This window comes from Pelodiscus sinensis, chromosome 3 (genome assembly GCF_052426305.1).
Source record: "Pelodiscus sinensis isolate ZL-2025 chromosome 3, ASM5242630v1, whole genome shotgun sequence".
NCBI classification, from domain to species: Eukaryota; Metazoa; Chordata; order Testudines; family Trionychidae; genus Pelodiscus; species Pelodiscus sinensis.
The window spans coordinates 39,431,190-39,451,083 of NC_143054.1; the positions used below are offsets into that span (position 1 = coordinate 39,431,190).

At 39.5% G+C, this 19,894-nt stretch overlaps 1 protein-coding gene across 1 annotated transcript in view; it reads left to right on the forward strand.

Moving 5' to 3' along the window:
- The window catches only part of MYOM2 (myomesin 2), a 106,345-nt gene that overhangs the window by 57,105 nt on the left and 29,346 nt on the right, over window positions 1-19,894 (forward strand). Inside the window, 9 exon segments of the mRNA XM_006137769.5 lie at window positions 812-933; window positions 3,992-4,179; window positions 9,337-9,463; window positions 13,891-14,069; window positions 14,302-14,416; window positions 15,327-15,483; window positions 15,592-15,698; window positions 17,541-17,585; window positions 18,067-18,203. Coding sequence (XP_006137831.3) covers window positions 812-933; window positions 3,992-4,179; window positions 9,337-9,463; window positions 13,891-14,069; window positions 14,302-14,416; window positions 15,327-15,483; window positions 15,592-15,698; window positions 17,541-17,585; window positions 18,067-18,203 — 1,177 coding nt within the window.

Below are 19,894 nucleotides of genomic sequence, written 5' to 3' on the forward strand. Positions count from 1 at the left end.
GAACTTTCATGGGCACAACCCACTTCTTCAGATGAATGGATACTATCTATATTTTTCTGTTAGTCTATAAGGCTGTGTCTAGACTGCAGGGTTTTTTTTCCGAAAAAGTAGCCTTTTTTCAAAAAAACCTCACCTGCGTCTAGACTATAGCCGCGTTCTTTCAAAATTAAATTGAAAGAATGTGTATTTTCTTTCGACGGCGGTACTCCTCATTTCATGAGGAATAACGGCTTTTTTGAAAGTGCTCTTTCGAAAAAAGGTGCTATGTAATGCAAACTGTGCTTTTTCGAAAGAGAGCATCCAGACTGCCTGAGTGCTCTCTTTCAAAAAAGCGGCTTGCTTTTTTGAAAGTACTGGTTGCAGTCTAGATGCTCTCTTTCGAAAGAGGCTTGCAGTCTAGACGTACGCCTAAGGTGCTACGTGTCATTTTTTAAGGTTTTTAAAGTTACAGACCAACACGGCTACCCCTCTGAGCCATCCATAAATGGTTTACAGTCTAATTAGACAAAGTTAGGAGTGGAGACAGCCCCAGAGTGCGTTGCTTGAGGTAACACAACAGGGAAATGACAGAACCAGGCATAGAATCCATATCTCCTGAGTCCCAACACACTAGCCCTTCCACTGCATGCTACTGCATCACACTCATACATAGTGTTGTGTTTTTAAATAGACTGTGTCCCACTTTGTAAAGCACTCAAGGTGCTGAACTCATCACAATGCTACTGATACCAAGACTTTTCAGTGAACATTAAATTATGGAGCCTTAACAGACTCTTGAAAAAACAGAAATCTATTTTTTTTTAAAAACCAGGTTTGTGGTTCACAGTCTGACAACTGGAGAGAATTACATCTTCCGTGTGAAAGCTGCCAATGCTGTGGGCATCAGCGAAAATTCTCAAGAGTCTGAACCTATCACAGTACAAGCAGCCCTCAGTGAGTGCTCTGTTTTGCCTTTCTCTCAGGGGTTAAAATTTTGATAAGAACTAGCACCTATTGTCTCATTTAGAATAATCCTTTTCAGGCATGGAACATCTGTCTGTGTTAAAGTTCATTATGCATTTGGCTACTGTGCAAAGGAAAGACAGAGCAAAAAAGAAAATAAAAGTTTTTCTATGGAAGACAATTTAGAAATATAGGGCCAGATTCACGCCTGTGCCATGGGTGCTTTGTATTGCTAAACTAGCCTGTGACCAATGTCTAATACTCATTTAGGGCAAATCAGCCTACTAGTCAGTCTGGTCCCCCAAGAAGAGTTTTGGGTATTGCAGGGTTACACCCAACAGAAAATTGTTTGACTGATCTAACAACCAGAGGAAAAACCTCTTCTGTCCATCACTAACAGCATTGGACACTTTCTATTTAGCCATTTATCATTTATGTATTTATTTATGAGCCTCACCAAACCACTATCACAGTCATATGCAGGAAGTATATTTACAACTTTTCCTAATCCTCAGCCCTTTCTCCTGAAAGAGAAAGAACTCTCACCATCCTGAAATCCTTCTTCCTCTGGCTTTGCAAGCCCTTTCCTTTGTACGTGAGTGCTTTCAAGTAGCTTCCTTTCCTTGTGGGATAATTATTTCCTTAGCTCATAAACTCTCAGTCTGTGTAGGCAGTTAAGTACTTTCCTACTCCATCAGGTCTTTCCTGCTGCAGCAGCTAATGAATACTTAAGTGATCAGAGTGCTGGATCAACTACTGTCTGTCACAGAGTAGTAGGTTTGAGAAAACTCAGGTTTCTCTTTAATACAAAATATATCTGGGAAGAGCCATGTCTTCTAGTGTTATACAAACAAAGCCCCAATTTAAGCAATCTATTTCTTCCCTTGGTTGCATGTACATGGCTCTATTGGCTTCAACAGGCATCATCCTTGCTAATAGGAGAGCACAATTCCTATTTGCCCAGAATGCACACACACAGGTGAACAGTAATCTTTATTTCTGATCTGCCTTTGATCCCCCAATTGCATCCACAGCCTTGAGATTTGAATGAAAAGTTTAAAAAAATCTTGCCCTTGAGAGATCAGTTTGATTAATAGTGTATTCTTTCCATAAGAATAACTTTCAATTTAATATTTGAACATGTTCTCTTTCAGAGTTATACAGGAGGGACAATCAATGTTGATTTCAGAAATAATGTTTTAAAAATTTGCATATTAGAAGACTTTCTTAACCTTTGATGTTTTATTATTGAAAAATCTATTCTATCTGATTATTATAGGAGGGAGTGTACCTCATATCGGTAGGTGGTAGGAAAGCATGTTTACAATTTGTTTACTTAAGATTCTCATACACCTGCACTTTTTAACATTGCAATATCTTTTCTAAGACACCATGACAATCACTTAGTTGGAGAACATACAAAACCCACAGATTTTTAAAAAATTGTCATCACATTTTATTTGAAGTTATGAGTTGCATGGGGTGCATCATTTAATTCTGCACAAACTTATGGCCCAATGTTGCAAACCATTACACCTGTGAGTACCACTTATGCACGTCAGCAGTCACAGTTAGGTACTTACCTAGCTAAAGTGCTATGTGTGGGTGTGCAGCATAGAGTCCTCATGGATCATTGATTTTTAAGAGTTCACTGATGTTCACTGCTATTTAACTTGAAGTGGTAATAGCAGGAAAGCCCAGGTTGTTTTAGAAAAGCCAACCTCCCTCTGAGGTGCTGAACCATTTGTTGAGATATATTTTAACATCTTTTTTACAACTGGCCTTGAATGGTATTCTGGAGCTTCATCCATATTTTGGAAAGAACAATACCTGCCTTTGCTGATTGCTGTTAGTACTTCATGCACATCACTAGTACAGATCTAAAAGCAGAGAGACTATATCAAAGCCTGTAGGTAAAAACAATTTCCTTTTAAATGTGATGGGCTAAATTCCATGCAGTAAGACCCGGTAACTGAGGAGAAATGCTCCTGGGAACTCAAGGCAAGGGAACCTAGCTACTATTATCTGTAGAACTCCAGGTACAGATAGGAGCACTGCTAGCAAAGATTATGATCACAGAAGGCAATGTAGGACAGTGTTGGGGAAGATGCATGCTGCACCAATTGAATAGGTGGAACAAGCAGCACAGGCAACATATGCTCTGAGAATATGCTTGTTCTTGACTTAGGCAGGTATGATGCCTCTGAAAAAACTCATGAAGGACATTGTTCTTCCTTGTTCAATGTAGCTTAGGCTTGCGGCATCCCAACTGAGCTCAGAGTGGTCTGCTGTAAAGTCTAGAAGATTTAGGAATCCTTTGTCAAGAAATATTTTCATTAATGTCAGCACTGATGAAAATCTTTCAATATTGAGCGAGGTATCCTTGCATCTATTTGAACAGTTCAGCATATTAGGAGTGGGGATATCTGGACAGTTTTCTGTGCCATTCCAGTCATGTTATATCTTGCATAATAAGCATTGTTGCCAAAGAGTGCATAATCTGATCCTATTGGGGCAGACAGAGCAGCAAAAATGCCCTTGGCAACGGGGCTCTTACCTGTTCTCTTTTGTTCATTACTGTTATGTCCAGGTTACTAGTTATCTCAAAGTGAGTTTTTATGACCCTTAGAGTGTGTCCACACTGCACTGGTAGCTCAAAATAAACTATGCAAATTTGAGCTACGCAGTTTGAGTAGCTTATTTTGAGTGTGTTTTGAAATAGCTCATTTCGAATTTCAAAACAAACCACTATTCTGAAATGTCCCTTAATCCTCGTGGAACAAGATTTACAGAGACGTTGGAATAGTGAGCCCATTATTTCAAAAGCTATTTTGAAATAATGGTCTTGTTTAAAAGACGCGAAATACCTATTTCAGGATACCGGAAGCATCCCGAAATAGCACCACAGTGTAGACGTACCATAAACAGACCTAGATGTGGTAACTTGAAGCCATATGTTATAGAAGAGAACAGGGAAAAATGACTATATTTCCTCTAACACTGTGGTTTGAACATTGTATTAATGCTCAGTACACTTATTTTCTTACAGCTTGCCCATCACATCCATATGGCATCACACTCCTTAACTGTGATGGTCACTCAATGACTCTTGGATGGAAACTGCCAAAGTTCAGTGGAGGATCACCAGTCCTTGGTTATTATATAGACAAGAGGGAGGCTCAGCACCATAACTGGCATGAAGTCAATTCTTCCCCACTTAAGGACAGAATTTATACGGTTGGTATTACTTTACTCGTGGATATTTGGCAAAGTTTTACATGTTTGGAAGAACATTATTAAAAATGGTCCAGTTCCCTCAACTACGCATCGTTGAGGGCAGCAAAATATGTCAAACTTGAAAACTGGGCTGGAGAGGCATGTGGAGAAGAAAGATAACAATGCAGTGTAATCCACTGTCCCCAGGTACCTACAGAGGAATAGCTAGTTGGATGAGGGAGACTTGAGGAATAGTTGGAAGCATGTTTCCTATTCAGGACAGAGTAACTTATGATCTAAAAAGGTGTCATGCTTTGACAGTGGTACAGGAAGACTTTTAGAAGTGGAGGTGCTGAAAGCCAGCCCTTTACCCCATCTCCTGTCCCAAGCCGGAGGCAGGCGTGCAGCCAGAAGCTAAGACTTGGAGGGCAGTCGCAGATGAGACACAGATTGCAGCAGAAGCTGAGACATGTGTGTATGTGGCAGCCAGGACCCTGGTGCATGGGACCAGTAGCATAGACCCAGCTAAAAGCTGGGGATGTTGCAGCACCCCCTGCACCCTTAGTTCCTATGCCTCTGTGTTTTGATAAGAACTACCTAATCCACCACTTCTTAACATATGGTGAAAGGACAGAGGCATGTGGCTGGGTATAGGCTACTATGCTGCAAGCAGCAGGAGAAGCCTGGAGGGAGGACAAAGATGGGACAAGATAAAAGGGAGTAGACCTGTCCTTCTTATGGATCTGTGCCCTCACTATTTCCTTAAAGCATGTTCCTGACCCTTCCACTCTGCCTCTGGTCCTGCTTCCAGTGCAGAGCAAATCAGTTCCCTGCCTTGGAAGTGGCATCAAGCATCAGTGGCAAATCAGTCCCTCTTGTTCTCCATCTGTGGCACCCAACAGTTTAGTCCCCTGAGGTCTGAAATTCTTTAGTCTAACCAGGGCTGTCCCCTGGGCAATTCCTTCTGTAGGCCCCCATTCCACACCTTCCCAAGCCCCGCCCCTGCTCCATCCCCAATCTTTCCCCTTACCCCCTCTGCCAAGAAAAGAAGCCCAGAGGATTATGGGGGCCTAGAGTGATGACAGAAGGGGTCGTTCTCCCACTCAGCCCAGCAAGGTCTGGTGTGTCCACCCTGATTTATCCTCCAGAGGGGACAACTCTGGGTCTAACCTAAGATACTGGACTCCGGATAAGGATAACTGGGTTGAATGTAATATGGGAGGTTAAATTAGATGATCTAATGGTTCTTTCGGGCTTTGAATTGTATGAAACTATAATTTAGAAATTATTCCCGTAGACTTCTCACAATTATCAGTATGAGTCATCTGGTTTCCCTATACATCTCACAGCAGGAGTGAGTCTTTAGGAGAGATTTGAATGCAAAGGAGGCAATATCCTTGCTGATGAGCTCCTGAAGGGTATTTCCTGCATAGGAGCCAGCCTGGAAGACAAAAGGATGTATGTGGGAGAGCTGGCAACTGAAAAGGAAAGGCAGGCATCACTGGCAGATTGGCTGGGTCACTGAGAAATTAAAGGAAGTCAGAGAAGTATGAAAGGGCAGATTTAGTCAGGATGTTAAGGTTTTTTTTCCTTCTATGCATTTGTATGCAAATATAATGTAAAGTAAGAAAAACAAATTGGTGTTTAATTTGGTATCTAAGATCTCAGTCCACCAAGTGACTGTGCTTGGATGGAGGAATGTACCTGAATGTTTCTATTTGGAGAACTGAAGACTGAAATACTGATTGAAATAAAGAAAACAAAGTTTTTAGATACACAACATATTTTATTATGTCTGCTAATCAGACTAGGCCCTCAGATATGAAGTATTAGAACATAGATAAATGGAAACCAGGACATATATGGAATTTCATCATTTTCCTGGATTAAATAATTGTACCTTACTCCATGAATATTCTTTGCCCTGAATATTTGGGTTAAATCTTTTTTATTGGCTGTACTAAGTTCTTCTGCTATTAGTTACTTTATACATTAATTTCCCGTATTAAGAAATTCCAGCTAAATTATTTTAAAGCCTGGCATTCTTCTAGCTCAGTTTGGTTTTGCTTTGATCTTGTATTTGACACTAGTTCAGATAAAATTTCAAGCATAACTCTTTCTATTCCCATCAAAAACACTACATTAAGATCTTTCTATTATCTCCTTTTTCTCAAAGTCTATTGACCTAGTTTCTCTAACATATGTGAACATTTAAGATTCTCTAGGCCCTCCATAATTGTGCCTGCCATTAGCTTAGCCTTCCGTTTCACAATTTTAACAGAAAATAAAAAGAGGAGAAAATCTGCAGGGTCTCTGGAATGTCCAAATGCAGAAGCCCCATTAGGATTGTGCTGCTTTGAGCACAAGTGGTGAGATATTCATTGGAAATCACAAAAGTCCTTGGAAAGTCAGGAGAGTGACAGAAGTGTGGCTAGTGGCTCTGGCTTGGCTCTATTGACCACTAGTTGTACCCTGCTAATCCCAACCTAAGTGCTATCTCCTCCCTTTCTAGTGTCTATAATATTTATGGAAAATAAACAAAAGCTCCACCAAACTAAGAACAACAGCTGAGGAAAAGCACCCAAACAAGCCAAATGCAGGATCTGAGTTATTTAAGAACACTTCTTTTTCAAAGGGTTTATTTTTTTTGCCTTAGATTTCTGTTATCTGCCCTTCTTTCTCTCCACCCCTCAGGGTCTGTCATAATTTTCTGTTATGACCTAGATCAGGCCCTTATTTTACTCAGCTGAGCAGAAAAAAGGTGTCTCTAACATCTGAGAGCACATCTATGCTTCAGAGCAAAAGTCAAATTCAGACACATAACTTCAGCTATGTCAATTGTTTAGCTGAAGTCGAAATAGAATCATAGAATACTAGGACTGGAAGGGACCTCGAGAGGTCATCGAGTCCAGTCCCCTGCCTTCATGGCAAGACCAGATACTGTCTAGACTATCCCTGATAGACATTTATCTAACCTACTCTTAAATATCTCCAGAGATGGAGATTCCATAACCTCCCTGGGCAATTTATTCCAGTGTTTGACTACCCTGACAGATAGGAACTTTTTCCTAATGTCCAACCTAAACCTCGCTTGCTGCAGTTTAAGCCAATTGCTTCTTGTTCTATCTTCAGAAGCCAAGATGATCAAGTTTTCTCCTTCTGCCTTATGACACCCTTTTAGATACCTGAAAACCACTATCATGTCCCCCCTCAGTCTTCTCTTTTCTAAACTAAACAAACCCAATTCTTTCAGCCTTCCTTCATAGGTCATGTTCTCTAGACCTTTAATCATTCTTGTTGCTCTTCTCTGGACCATCTTCAGTTTCTCCACATCCTTCTTGAAATGCAGTGCCCAGAACTGGAGGCGTGACTAGTGCAGAGTAGAGCGGAAGAATGACTTCTCGTGTCTTGCTCACAACACACCTGTTAATGCATCCCAGAATCATGTTTGCTTTTTTTGCAACAGCATCACATTGCTGACTCATAGGGTGTGTCTAGACTACAGGGTTTTGTCGACAAAAGTGGACTTTTGTCGACAAAACTATACCTGCGTCCACACTGCCTTTGAGTTATGTCGACATAACATCGACAAAACTCAGCAGTTTTGTCGACGTATGTAAACCTCATTCTACGAGGAATAACGCCTTTTGTTGACAGAGTTCTGTCGATAGAAGGCATTATTGCATCTACACTGTCCTTTGCGTCCACACTGTTATGTCGACAGAGCGGCTTGCTTTGTCGACAGAACTGGATGTAGTCTAGACGCTCTTTGTCGACAGAAGTTTTGTCGACAGTATCTGTCGACAAAACTTCTGTCAACAAAACCCTGTAGTCTAGACATACCCATATTCAGCTTGTGGTCCACTATAACCCTTTCTGCCGTACTCCTTTCTAGACAGTCGCTTCCCATTCTGTATGTGTGAAACTCATTGTTCCTTCCTAAGTGGAGCACTTTGCATTTGTCTTTATTAAACTTCATCCTGTTTACCTCAGACCATTTCTCCAATTTGTCCAGATCATTTTGAATTATGACCCTGTCCTCCAGATTAGTTGCAACCGCTCCCAGCTTGGTATCATCTGCAAACTTAATAAGTGTACTTTCTATGCCAATATCTAAATCGTTGATGAAGATATTGAACAGAGCTGGTCCCAAAACAGACCCCTGAGGAACCCCACATGTTATGCCTTTCCATTAGGATTGTGAACCCTTAATAACTACTCTCTGAGTACAGTTATCCAGCCAGTTATGCACCTACCTTATAGTAGCCCCATCTAAGATGTATTTGCCTAGTTTATTGATAAGAATATCATGCAAAGTAACTTAATTCGGCTTTTGGTGCTGTCTTGATAGCAGGAAGTCAAAGGAAGAACATTCCTCCTTTGATTTCTCTTATGCCTTGAGTAATGATGGTTACAGGAGTCGGCATAAGAAGTCCTTCATCTTTCCATTATTTGAAATAATGGGTTGTTGTGTAGACACGCACTATGTTATTTTGAAATAACGATAGTTATCCCAAAATAACACTGCCATCTAGACATTCCCTGACTGAACACAGCAGGATTTGATAACAGCTTTCAAGTACCTGAGGTGGCGGGACGGGGGGGGGGGAGGGGAAGGTTTCAAAGAGGATGGAGAGAGGCTGATCTCGATGGTGGTAGATGACTGAATCAGGAGCAATGGTCTCAAGTAGTAGTGGGGCAGATTCAGGTTGGATATTATGCAAAACTGTTTCACTAGGAGGATGGTGAAGAACTGGAATGGGTTACTTAGATGATTGAATCTCCTTCCTTAGGAGTTTTTAAGGAGAGGCTCAACAAAGCCCTGGCTAGGATGGCTTAGTTGAGGTTGATCCTGCTTTGAGATGGGGTTGGACTAGGTAACCTCCTGTGGTCTCTTCCAAATCTAATCTTCTGTCATTCTTTTATGATTGCATCTCAAAGAGGTGTGGGTGAGGGACAATATTAGGGCTGATTGTGGGATGGTAAGAGCTATGCTGTTGTGAACTGTTTTGTTTATCTTTGGAACAGGATCTTATTTTATTTTCTTGTACAATCTATGGTGCTTAATAATGATTACATCAATAAATGAATAAGTGTATGATATTATTTACCTTAAGCCTTGAATAAAAAGTAATGGATTTTCATTTATATTAATTTGTCGTTGGCTGTTCTGAAAAGGTAGAGAATTTGAAAGAAAACGCCTTCTATGAATTCAAAGTCGCAGCTACAAACCTGGCTGGCATAGGCCATCCCTCAGATCCCAGCGAGCACTTTTTGTGTAAAAACTGGACCATGCCAGAACCTGGTAAGTCCATCAGTTCCTCATAATATTCTATTTTAAATCCTAATGTGACTATATAAGGAAGGTGTAATTTTCTTATAAGGCTGATTGTCAAAGTGCTTCAGTAAGATGTATCTGATTTTCAGAAACCTAAACTAAAAGTGTACTAAAACTGCTGATGCATTGTGGGTGGATTGGATGGTGCAGGTGATAAGAATCATGTCCCTACAAGGCTTGAATCAGGCATTGGTTGGCTATTGGATGGCTGCTCACTGTGCTGTGTCAAATGAACTGCTGCTTTAAATCAATTGCAAGTAAACTGATACCCATATCACCATATATATCTTTACCACTGTAACTGTTACTAGCAATCCCAACAGGTAGGTGATCCCTAATAATGCATTTATAAATAGGTTGATTCAGGAAACAAGTCACTAGTTGGAAGGTGTGGTGGACTGGACTAAGTCCTGCTGGAGGCTTGGCCACACCTTCCCCCAGGAAGAGAGCAGTAAAGGAGACCTTCAAGCTCCTTGGAGCCTGTGTATGAGGGGCAACCAGTCAGGGCCCAGTAGGCTACTATAAAGAAAGTTGCTGGGCTTGAGCCAGTCAGTTCCTCTTTGGAATTCAAGGTGTCAGACTTGATCTCTGATTGACTGGGAGATGGAAGTACCATGGACAGCTCACTGTAGTGCAGACTGGACTATGGTTTAGGCAGTGGTCCCCAACGCGGTGCCCACGGGCGCCATGGTGCCTGCCGGAGCATTTATATGTGCTCGCTGAATGACCAGGGCCGGCCCAAGTCATTCTTGCGCCCCCGCCCCTGGGCGCGTGGCGCATGCACGGCCCCCGCCCTCGGGCGCCCAGCAGCCCCAAAAGGTTGGGGACCACTGGCTTAGGGCTGCTACTGTAAACCTGGACAGGGTGCCACAAGTATCTTGAGAGAAAGAGTGCAGCACATGCAGTCGGCCAAAGGGGCACTGGTGAGAGGTGAATGCAGTCCCATTATAGAAGGCTATTGGCAGTGTTTAGCAAAACCTTAAGCATTTATCTAGCTCTCACTGAAGTCAATCCAGGAATATCTATGCTAGAAACAAACCACAGCACCAAGTCTCAGAACCCTAGTCAACTGACTCAGGCTTGCAGGACTCAGGCTCAAGGGCTGAAAATAGCAGGGTAAGTGTTCCTTTTCGGGTGACAGCGTGGGCTCTGAGACCTTATCCCCTTGCCAGGTTTCAGAATAAGTGGGAACATCTCCACAGCCCTGCAGCCCAAGCCCCTCAAGCCTGAGTCAATTGACCTGCCCTCGGTGACTCATCACCGTGGTTTTTCTTTACAGCATAGTCATACCCTTAGGGTACCTCTGCACTACAGTAAAAGATCTGTGGCACAACTGCAGCTGACCTGGACCAGCTGACTAAGGCTCAGGCTGTAGGTGTAAAATTGGCCATTTAGATGTTCAGGCGTGGTGACAGGGCTTTGGAATCCTATGGGGGAAGGCAGGGGGAATGGGTCTCAGATACTAGGCTCTAGCTTGTGCCTGAATGTCTACACAGAAATTTTTGGCCAAGAGCTGGTGTCAATTGACCCTGGGCTCTGAAAATCAGTGCTGTGGGTTTTTATTGCAGTGGAGCTATATCCCTAGATTCTTCTCAATGACCTCAGAGGGAGTTAGGTTGGGATCTACACAAGAATGGAGATAAACCCCCTAGTTGTGGTCTCAACAGGGTATGTTATGGCACATTGGCGAATTACTGAGAGAGAACTTGCAGTTTTGCTTTTCATCCTCCTACAGCTTTGGGCTTCAGCACTGTTAATTACAAGCATGAAATTCACTTTTAAAAAAATGCTTAGAGAAGAAAATGTTAGCTGTCCAAATTCATAAGCTGTGCTTAATTGTAAAATGTACATCTTCTCCTGGTTCTTATTGGGAGCATTCAGTGTGATAATTTTAACTCCAATTTTATTTGATATCAGGTTTTTTAGCAAAGGCTACACTCTGAAGCCCTTATTCACATTAAGTAGTACCTTTCTTAATAAATGGTCTGATTAACACTAGTGGCCCTATTCATATCTGCGTCCTAAAAAAAATGCCTTGTAGTGTTAATTTTCTCTGAAAAAAAATAAACTGGTTTTCCCGAAACTAGACAAAAGTTTTTATTGACTTTGTTGTGGCTTGATGGAGGTGTAAGTCAGAGGAGAGTTTTATGTTTCTTTTTATTTTATATATGGAAAATAAAATTGGCTTGGAATAAGAATCATTTCACTAAATTCTCCTTTAAGTTTCCAAGTTGGCTTCTGTAATGGTGCAGTGGGATAAGAAGGAGAATTTGACATACCATCTATTATCACACATGAGTTTTTTACATTCTTATCTGAGTGCTGAGGATCAACTTGATATCATAGAGGCAGTTGCTCTTGTGAATGGGCAACTACTGCACTGCTTTACACCCTCTGAAATCTTCCATAAAGTCAGTGGGATTACTCAGGGTGTGAACAAGCAAAGAATTTTGCGCCTTTGAGTTTATATCTAAAAATAAAATGAAAGGTATCTGCATGAAGCAAGGAGGGAATAGCTTTCCTTTCCATGATGAACTGCTTGACCTTTTGTGCTCCACAGTCTGATTACATTGTTCTCATTACGCAGTTAACTGGACAGGTGGTATTAAATTTCTTTCTGCTAGAAAAAAAGCTGTTATAATGTTCTCCAGACCTCTTTGAAAGTAGTGTTAGAAAATGGCTTAACAACAATGAAAAGGAGGAAGTGTGATTTGAATTAAGATGGTGTGAGAGTCTGAGACTTTTACATTAATTTCTTAAACAAATTACAGAACAATGTACGTGTCTACCACACATCTACAATTGATGTGACTATTGGAAGTGCTCTTACCCATTTTGAAACAGAAGTTAAGTTCTGCTATAGAAATCTAATACAAGATTTTCAATCTGACTGACCAATATCTGATCCAGTGTGTAGGGAAATAGCTGGTGTCAATTTTTCCACTGCAGAACACCAGCCTCGGGCATATTTGTGAGCCTCTATGAGTTAACAATGTTATCTATGAATTATTCTGCTTGAATTAGAATAATGAAAGTCAGTGGGATTTCTACACACTGTCTACAGGTAGCATAAAGTCCCCTTCATCCTACCCCACACTACATTTTTCTTCTGCATTATAAGATTTTAGCAAATACATCTGGCTATAGGAAATTAATTATCTGTGGTCATAAAAACATTTAACTTGGGATTTTCAAAGTCAGTTAGGCATCTAAATTTACCTCATTTAGGGTCCTTTGACAATCTCTGTCTGACATTTACATGATAAATTTACTTACCGGTGCTCATTCATCTAAAAGATGTGCATATGCTTATAAAGAAAACACACTGGTAAATTTACGAATGGGTTCTATGACAAGGTTGCCTGAGACAACAGAGGACTGAACTTGATGACCAAGGTGGTTCCTTTCAGTCCAATGTTCCATATTTTTTAATTATTGAAGAATCACTCCTTTATTGCTTTCTAATGATAGATGGATGTCTACAAAACCATATCCCGATAGAATTTCGTGTTGGTCACTTATCATTATTGAAAGTTGATTGGAATGAAGAGAAACGTTTAATCAAAAGGACTTGCCTTTTTTGTGTTTTTGAATGGCAGTTGATGTTGTATACTGCTGTAGGTTTTGTTTGTGTGATAGAAAACTGATGTGATCACTGTTTTGTACTCTATTAATAAAACTGAATTTGAACATGTTTTTGTATAAAGAAATGAGATAAGTTGTGGGTGCTAGAACAATTTCAATGTCAGAAAAAGATGTGGTGGTCAGAATATAATATACAAACCACAAAAACACACATACATTGTTACAGTGTCAGGGGAATTTGAGTGCCTACTGTTTTAATACTTCTGTGTCTAAATGCCCTCTTAAATTCCCTACCTTTTAGGGCACTCTCCATCCATCTTCAAAATTGAAAAGTGATCTTCTGTCAGTGCACATATAGCCTACTCCCAAGTTCAGTAGCCTTTGCAATAAAATGGAAACCAGAAATGGAAGTATCAGTGCTTAATCATTAATTTTGTTCCAAACTCAATGGAGCAGCCTTGAATTTGGAATAGTGAATTAATATAGCAATAAAAAGAGGCACCTATCCCTTCTCAGATTATGTTCAAGAAAAAAAGGAAACTACTAGGATCTACCTAACAATGTGCAATTTGGAATACAGTATTAATGTTACTTTTGCATAAGGGAGGTAGTGCAGTATACAGCTTTCTTGAGCTGACATAGTCAAGAGACATATTCACTTTAACTTGGGAAAGGATAGCAATATATAACTTCTTTTTCTAAAGGAGAGGAAAATTTAAACCAAGCCAAATTAAATTGTACCTCCCCAAAGGAGCGGGTTGTAAAACGTCATCAAGTTTGACTAATTTTTCAATATTCAAAATGTTTAGGGCCTGCCTATGATCTGACATTCTGTGAAGTTAGGAATACATCACTGGTACTTCTGTGGAAAGCACCTGTGTACAGTGGTAACAGTCCCATTACTGGATATTTTGTGGACTATAAGGAAGTGGATACCGAAGAGTGGACCACAGTTAATGAAAACCCAATTTCACACTGTTACTTAAAGGTAACAATTCATTCACTAGAAGGTTATTGTAATTATTGTTATTTTAATGATAGTGTGACCAAGCAAGAAAACTTGGAGGTGAGAAGCTGGTCCCAATGAACTTAAAAGGAGTTTTGCCATTTACTTCAATGGGTCCAGGATATAATTCTTAGACTTCTGCTAACAAGTTCTTACTACTCAGTGGTACAAATGTACATAGTTAACACATACTTCATTCTATGTCCTTTTAAAGGTCAGTGATTTACATGAGGGCAAAACCTATGTTTTCAAAGTGCGTGCAGTGAATAAAGATGGTACAGGCAAATCATCTGATATTTCTGAGCCCGTGCTTGTAGAAGCAAGACCAGGTATGAACTAAATTATGTGATCTTGTGTACAAGAACTTCTAAATTGATGATAAAATTTAGAAAATGGTGTAAACAATACTGTAGCAGAAATAAGCATGTCAGGAACTCAGGATAATATAGCAGCGTACTAAAAACCTTGTTAGTTCTACCTGAAATAACCATGTCTACTGATATAGTTATATAAGTATTGTACTTTCTTTTACTTATGGAAGGAAAATAACCAGATTGCTACAAATACTGAGATTAGCTATCTGCAAATCTTAGTTATTTAAAGTGACTGGAAAGTTTTTAGTTGCTGCCTTATCTGTTAAATCTAATTATAACTAAGCCATTTACAACAAATACTATTAATGCCAGCCTCCTTTTGGTAGATGTTGAAAGAACATGTATTACATGCACGTGTATTTAACAAAACCCCAAACATTTTGTTATCATGTTTCTAAATAGTAAAAGCCACATTTTGCCATCCTTATTTACATTGAGTAGTACTACTCAACTAGTCTTGCTCATTTCAGTGAGTCTGCACATACAGTAACATAGTGCCTAATCGGAGTGTGAGAGCATGCTTATTGTTGCATACATTTTTAAATAATTTAGTTTATTTGTTAGAATGTATGTTACCAGTTTACTTGTCAAGTTTACAGTCAGTTTTATTTCAGAGCTTAGTATCTCACTAAGCACCCACTTCTGTTTTTTTGTACATTATAAAAAACTTCATTCTAGTGTGTCAACACATGCTTAAAGTTGGGAATGTGCTAACAAATCCATCCCTATTCAGCAATGCATTTACACAAATGCTTAAGATCTCTTGATAAAGAATATGTGCTCAAGTGCTCTGCTGAAGTGGGGCCTTGAAGAATAAATGCTATTTCTTGACTGATGTGTTTATGAATTGATTCTTAATTTGCAGGAACCAAGGAAATTACTGCAGGTGTGGATGAAGAAGGTAATATTTACCTAGCTTTTGATTGCTCAGAAGTTACAGAGGTATCCGATTTTACTTGGTGCAAATCCTATGAAGAGATTAATGACCCTGATAAGTTTAATGTTGAAACAACAGGTGATCAGTAAGTTCTGCAACTTTCTATAAAAGCATTAGAAGTTTGTTCTTGTAACACTGCCCACTTATGACAAATCTCTTACCTGTATATATCTATTTTTAATTATTTCTTTAGTTCTAAGTTGTACTTCAAAAATCCTGATAAAATGGACTTGGGAACCTATTCTGTAGCTGTTAGTGACACAGATGGCATCTCATCCAGTTTTAATATGGATGAGAAAGGTAAGAGCACTATTATTTAAGCACTGTCTCTCTTTACCTTAGGGATATATTAAAAGAATAAGCTGTACAAGAAAAATAGGTAATTTTATAGGACATTACTTACTGTTCATGACACTAAAGCACCCATTCTATTTTGTGCAGAAAAACAAAATTAACATGAATAAACATGCATTCAGGCAGGGGCTGTCTATTTTCCTAGCTAGCATTCAAGTGAAATTTCATCATTGTGTACTTAAGGATATAGTTAATTTAAACAAATATAAAGGATGTACACAATTAGTATTCATTTTCAATGTTCCTGCTATGCTAGGATGCAATATAATCTGCAAAAAACCAACCAACCAACCAACCAACCAACCAACCAACCAACCAACCAACCAACCAAACAAACAAAAAAACCAAACAGAAAAAGAAAACCAATAAAAAAACCCCACCACCAATGAAAAACCTAGTTTTAATTGCACTAGCAATTAAGTTAAATTTCTGAAATTCAATTAGCTGCGTGCATTATTTTGTGAATTTGTGTCCCTACTTCTTCAGTTAATGCACTCTGAAAATCAGGCCCGGAGTAGGTTTCTTTTATAATAAACTGTGTAACAGATAATCGACGTAAGCTCAACATTCTATACACCAATCAAAGCGACTTAAAAGTTTTAAAAATTCATATATGACATTTAGAGTTAAGTGTACAGCTCATGATTCTATATATTTTGATTAGTCTCTATGTATTTTGGTTACCCATGGGACTACTTGTTTTTCTGTATTTCCTGGTATTCAGAATCTTTTATGTGTAGGTGCACTTGATGCTCTAAAGACATTGATGGTCAACCTTCACGCCGAGTTAATGAAGTTTTGGTGCACTGAATATCCATTATTAATCTATCTAGTCTTAGACAGCCCCAACCATAAATACTACTCTAGATGTGGACTAATAAAGGCTTTGTCTAGAAAATATAATTTATCATTGTTATTGTTAGCTTTAAGTTAACACACATCACTTATCCATCCAACTACATTTTAGTGGGCCCATCATCACATCATCTGTATGCCACTCTAACACACTTGGTTGCTGACAGCCAGGCACTGTGATCCAAAACTGATGGTATTTACTTTTTGTTCACTCTTCCCATGTGTATCATCTTACTTATTCCACCATTGAAAATAATCTTTTAGCTCTCCAGCCATTTCCTAAAACTAGATTTAATCCTTCTGCAACTTTGTTAAATCCTCCACTGTGTCCTAAAATCTTTGATCATTTCCTTTTGTCTTTGTATTATCTGTGAATTTTGAAATGACGTACTTAGTTTAATCTTCCAAGTCCCTAACAGTAATAAATATGTTAAGTAGGATTAGTCCCGGTTCCCAGCTATGTGGAACTTCACCTGGTACACAGTCTTTATAAGGATTTATTGCCATTTGTATCTTTCCTACAAACCAGCTCTCAATCTAACCGTCTTAGTATAGATACCTTTTGGAAATGATACTTCAGTGAGCCAGGTCAGCAGATAAAGAGGGTGTTAGATGCAGGTTAGATGCTTATTGCCTATACATCTTTAGTGTAAATCCCACTGAAAATCTAAAATGAATTTCAGCTCCATACTTAGAGTCTCATGCATTTTAAATATGAAAACTTACTAAATCCATGGACCAGAATTTAAAGTTTTTTCCTGTCTTCTTAAATTTAGCTTTTGAGAAATGCATTTTCTGAGGCTTTTGGGGTATTTTTCCCACAAGTCATAAGCAGATTATTTATGTACTGGTACTGATTTGTACACTGTTTTAACAGTTGAATTTTTACTCTGTCGGAATAAATTAATTCATGAAACTTTTTCTTAATTTCAGAGCTTGAACGTTTGATGACACTAAGCCATGATATAAAGAACCCAAGTAAGTAGAACTTCTGAGTTGAATAGACAGTTCATGAAAGAATATAATTTCACACTGATGGCTTTGCTACCCATGGACTCCTCTTAAGACAACGAGAGTCTCATTTTTCTCAACAAAATTTGCTTGCTTAACTTTTTGAATAATTGAAAACAAAGATTAGCTTTTATCTGATAGCAATCTTCAACTCTCAAGAGTCTTTTGATGTTTGTCCATGTTTATACCGGAGGGGTATCTATTAAGGAAACTCCTTGAATACTGCATTAAGTATGTAGTGGGTATTGTGCTCCAGTTCCTAAAAGGAAGCTTTAAAATGCACAAGAAGAGTACAGTAGAGTTTTGTTTTTTATTTTTTGTTTCAGTGCTCTTCAGTTTAACATTCCCTAAATAACAGAAATGTACTAATATTTTGCTACATTATTCCACTCTTTTTTTTTCTCAGCAAGTTTCATGCATTGACTTTTGCTTACATTTATTCTTGTAGCAATTCCTCTGAAATCAGAATTAGCTTATGAGCTGTTTGATAAGGGAGAGGTTCGATTCTGGGTTCAAGCTGAGAGTTTGTCATCGAATGCCAGCTTCAGATTTGTTATTAATGATAAAGAAGTTGAAAACAGCGATGTAAGTACATGTGGAAGGCTATAGTTGACTGGTTTTCTTTACATTGCTTTTGCATGTGAATTATGCTGCTTACAATATTATTGATGTTGATGTGTTGGTAGTACCTGGAAGCAGTTGCATGCTAAGTACTATACATACATCGCATACAGAAACAGGCCCTGTCCCAAAGATCTTATAATTTAAGCATATCAGGAGATATGGAAGCTAGGGATAAATGGACAAACAAATAGGAAAACAAGGTAAAACTGAGATAGCCTACTTGGTAGAATAAGCAGCAGAATAGTATGCCTGCTGCTCAGCCTTTGCCAAATATTTTGTAGGTATTGCAGCATAGATGAGATTTAAGAAGGAACTTGAAGGAGGACAATGAGGTGGCTGTGCAGGTTTTCTGAGGAGTTCTTCCCATGTGTTGGAATTTCTAATATTTAGGCAGGATATTACCACAACACTAATTTAGCCATAAATTCCTCTATTAAATCCAAAGGCTGAATGTTATTTATTTAATTGCTCTCAACATGCCTTGAAAGCTTAAATAATAAGCAATTTACTACATTAAAACCGTAACAGAACATTTATAAGTATTTAGATGGGTTAGATTCATATTGATTAGGCAGGTATTAGCAATGAAACCTCTAAGAGTTTAGTTGTTTATAGCCTTTAACAAACAAATAATTGTCATTGCCAGTTGTCAGAGCTCAGCTAAGCAGAGATGAATTTTTTATTAGTTGTGAAACAAACTTATATAACCAATTATTTACTGCACCCATGTTCCAATTAACCCTGTTTTATTTCTATTACTCTAGCCCAAACCTTATATAAGATAATACAGTTGGACCTCTCTGGTCCGGCACCCTCGGGACCTGACTGGCCCCAAATGAATAAATTTGTCAGACCAGAAGAGTTCCCCTGCCACCGGCTCCCCAGACCACCTTCCCTCCACGCTGCCAGCCCCAGCTGTACCCCCCTCTGCTGGGCTGTTATGCTGCTGTGGCTCCAGCAGCCCAGACTGCCCTGGCCCAACCCCATTATTGGGGCTGCTGTGTCCCTGGTCCCAGCCCTGCTTCTGGGGCTGCTGTGGCTGTTGCATCTCCAGCCCTGGCCGGGGCTGCTGCAGCAGCTGTATCTCCAGTCCCAGCCCCACTACCATGGCTGCTGCAACTGTCATGTCCTAGCCCTGCTACTGGGGCTGCTACAGTCCCTGCTGCACTACTAGGGCTCCAGTGCCGGTTCCAGGCCCATCCCTGCCACCCTCCGAGTCACCGGCCCCCCTGCCGCTGGGGTTCCCAGCCAGGACTCCCTGGTCCAGGAGCAGCCAGACCATGGCTGTTGCCGGATGAGGGAGTCTCAGTGTGGGTCCAACTTGTAGTGGTATTTTGCAGTGTCACTACAAATTTAACACTGCAACTCTTCTTTCCTTTTTGGTCACATGCTTCAGGCCTATTGCTCATTCTAATAGCCCAACTCAATTTAAAGACACAGTTGACTCAAATCTAATGTGGGCCTATATTGCAACACTAGATAATCCTGGAGGATTCTGCACACACACACACACACACACACACACACACACACACACACACACACACAAAATAAAATAAATAAAAATTAAAAAATCAAAATTCTGTGCCAAAATTTCAAAATTCTGCATATTTTATTTGTCAAAATAATGCAATATGATTATACCAGTTGCA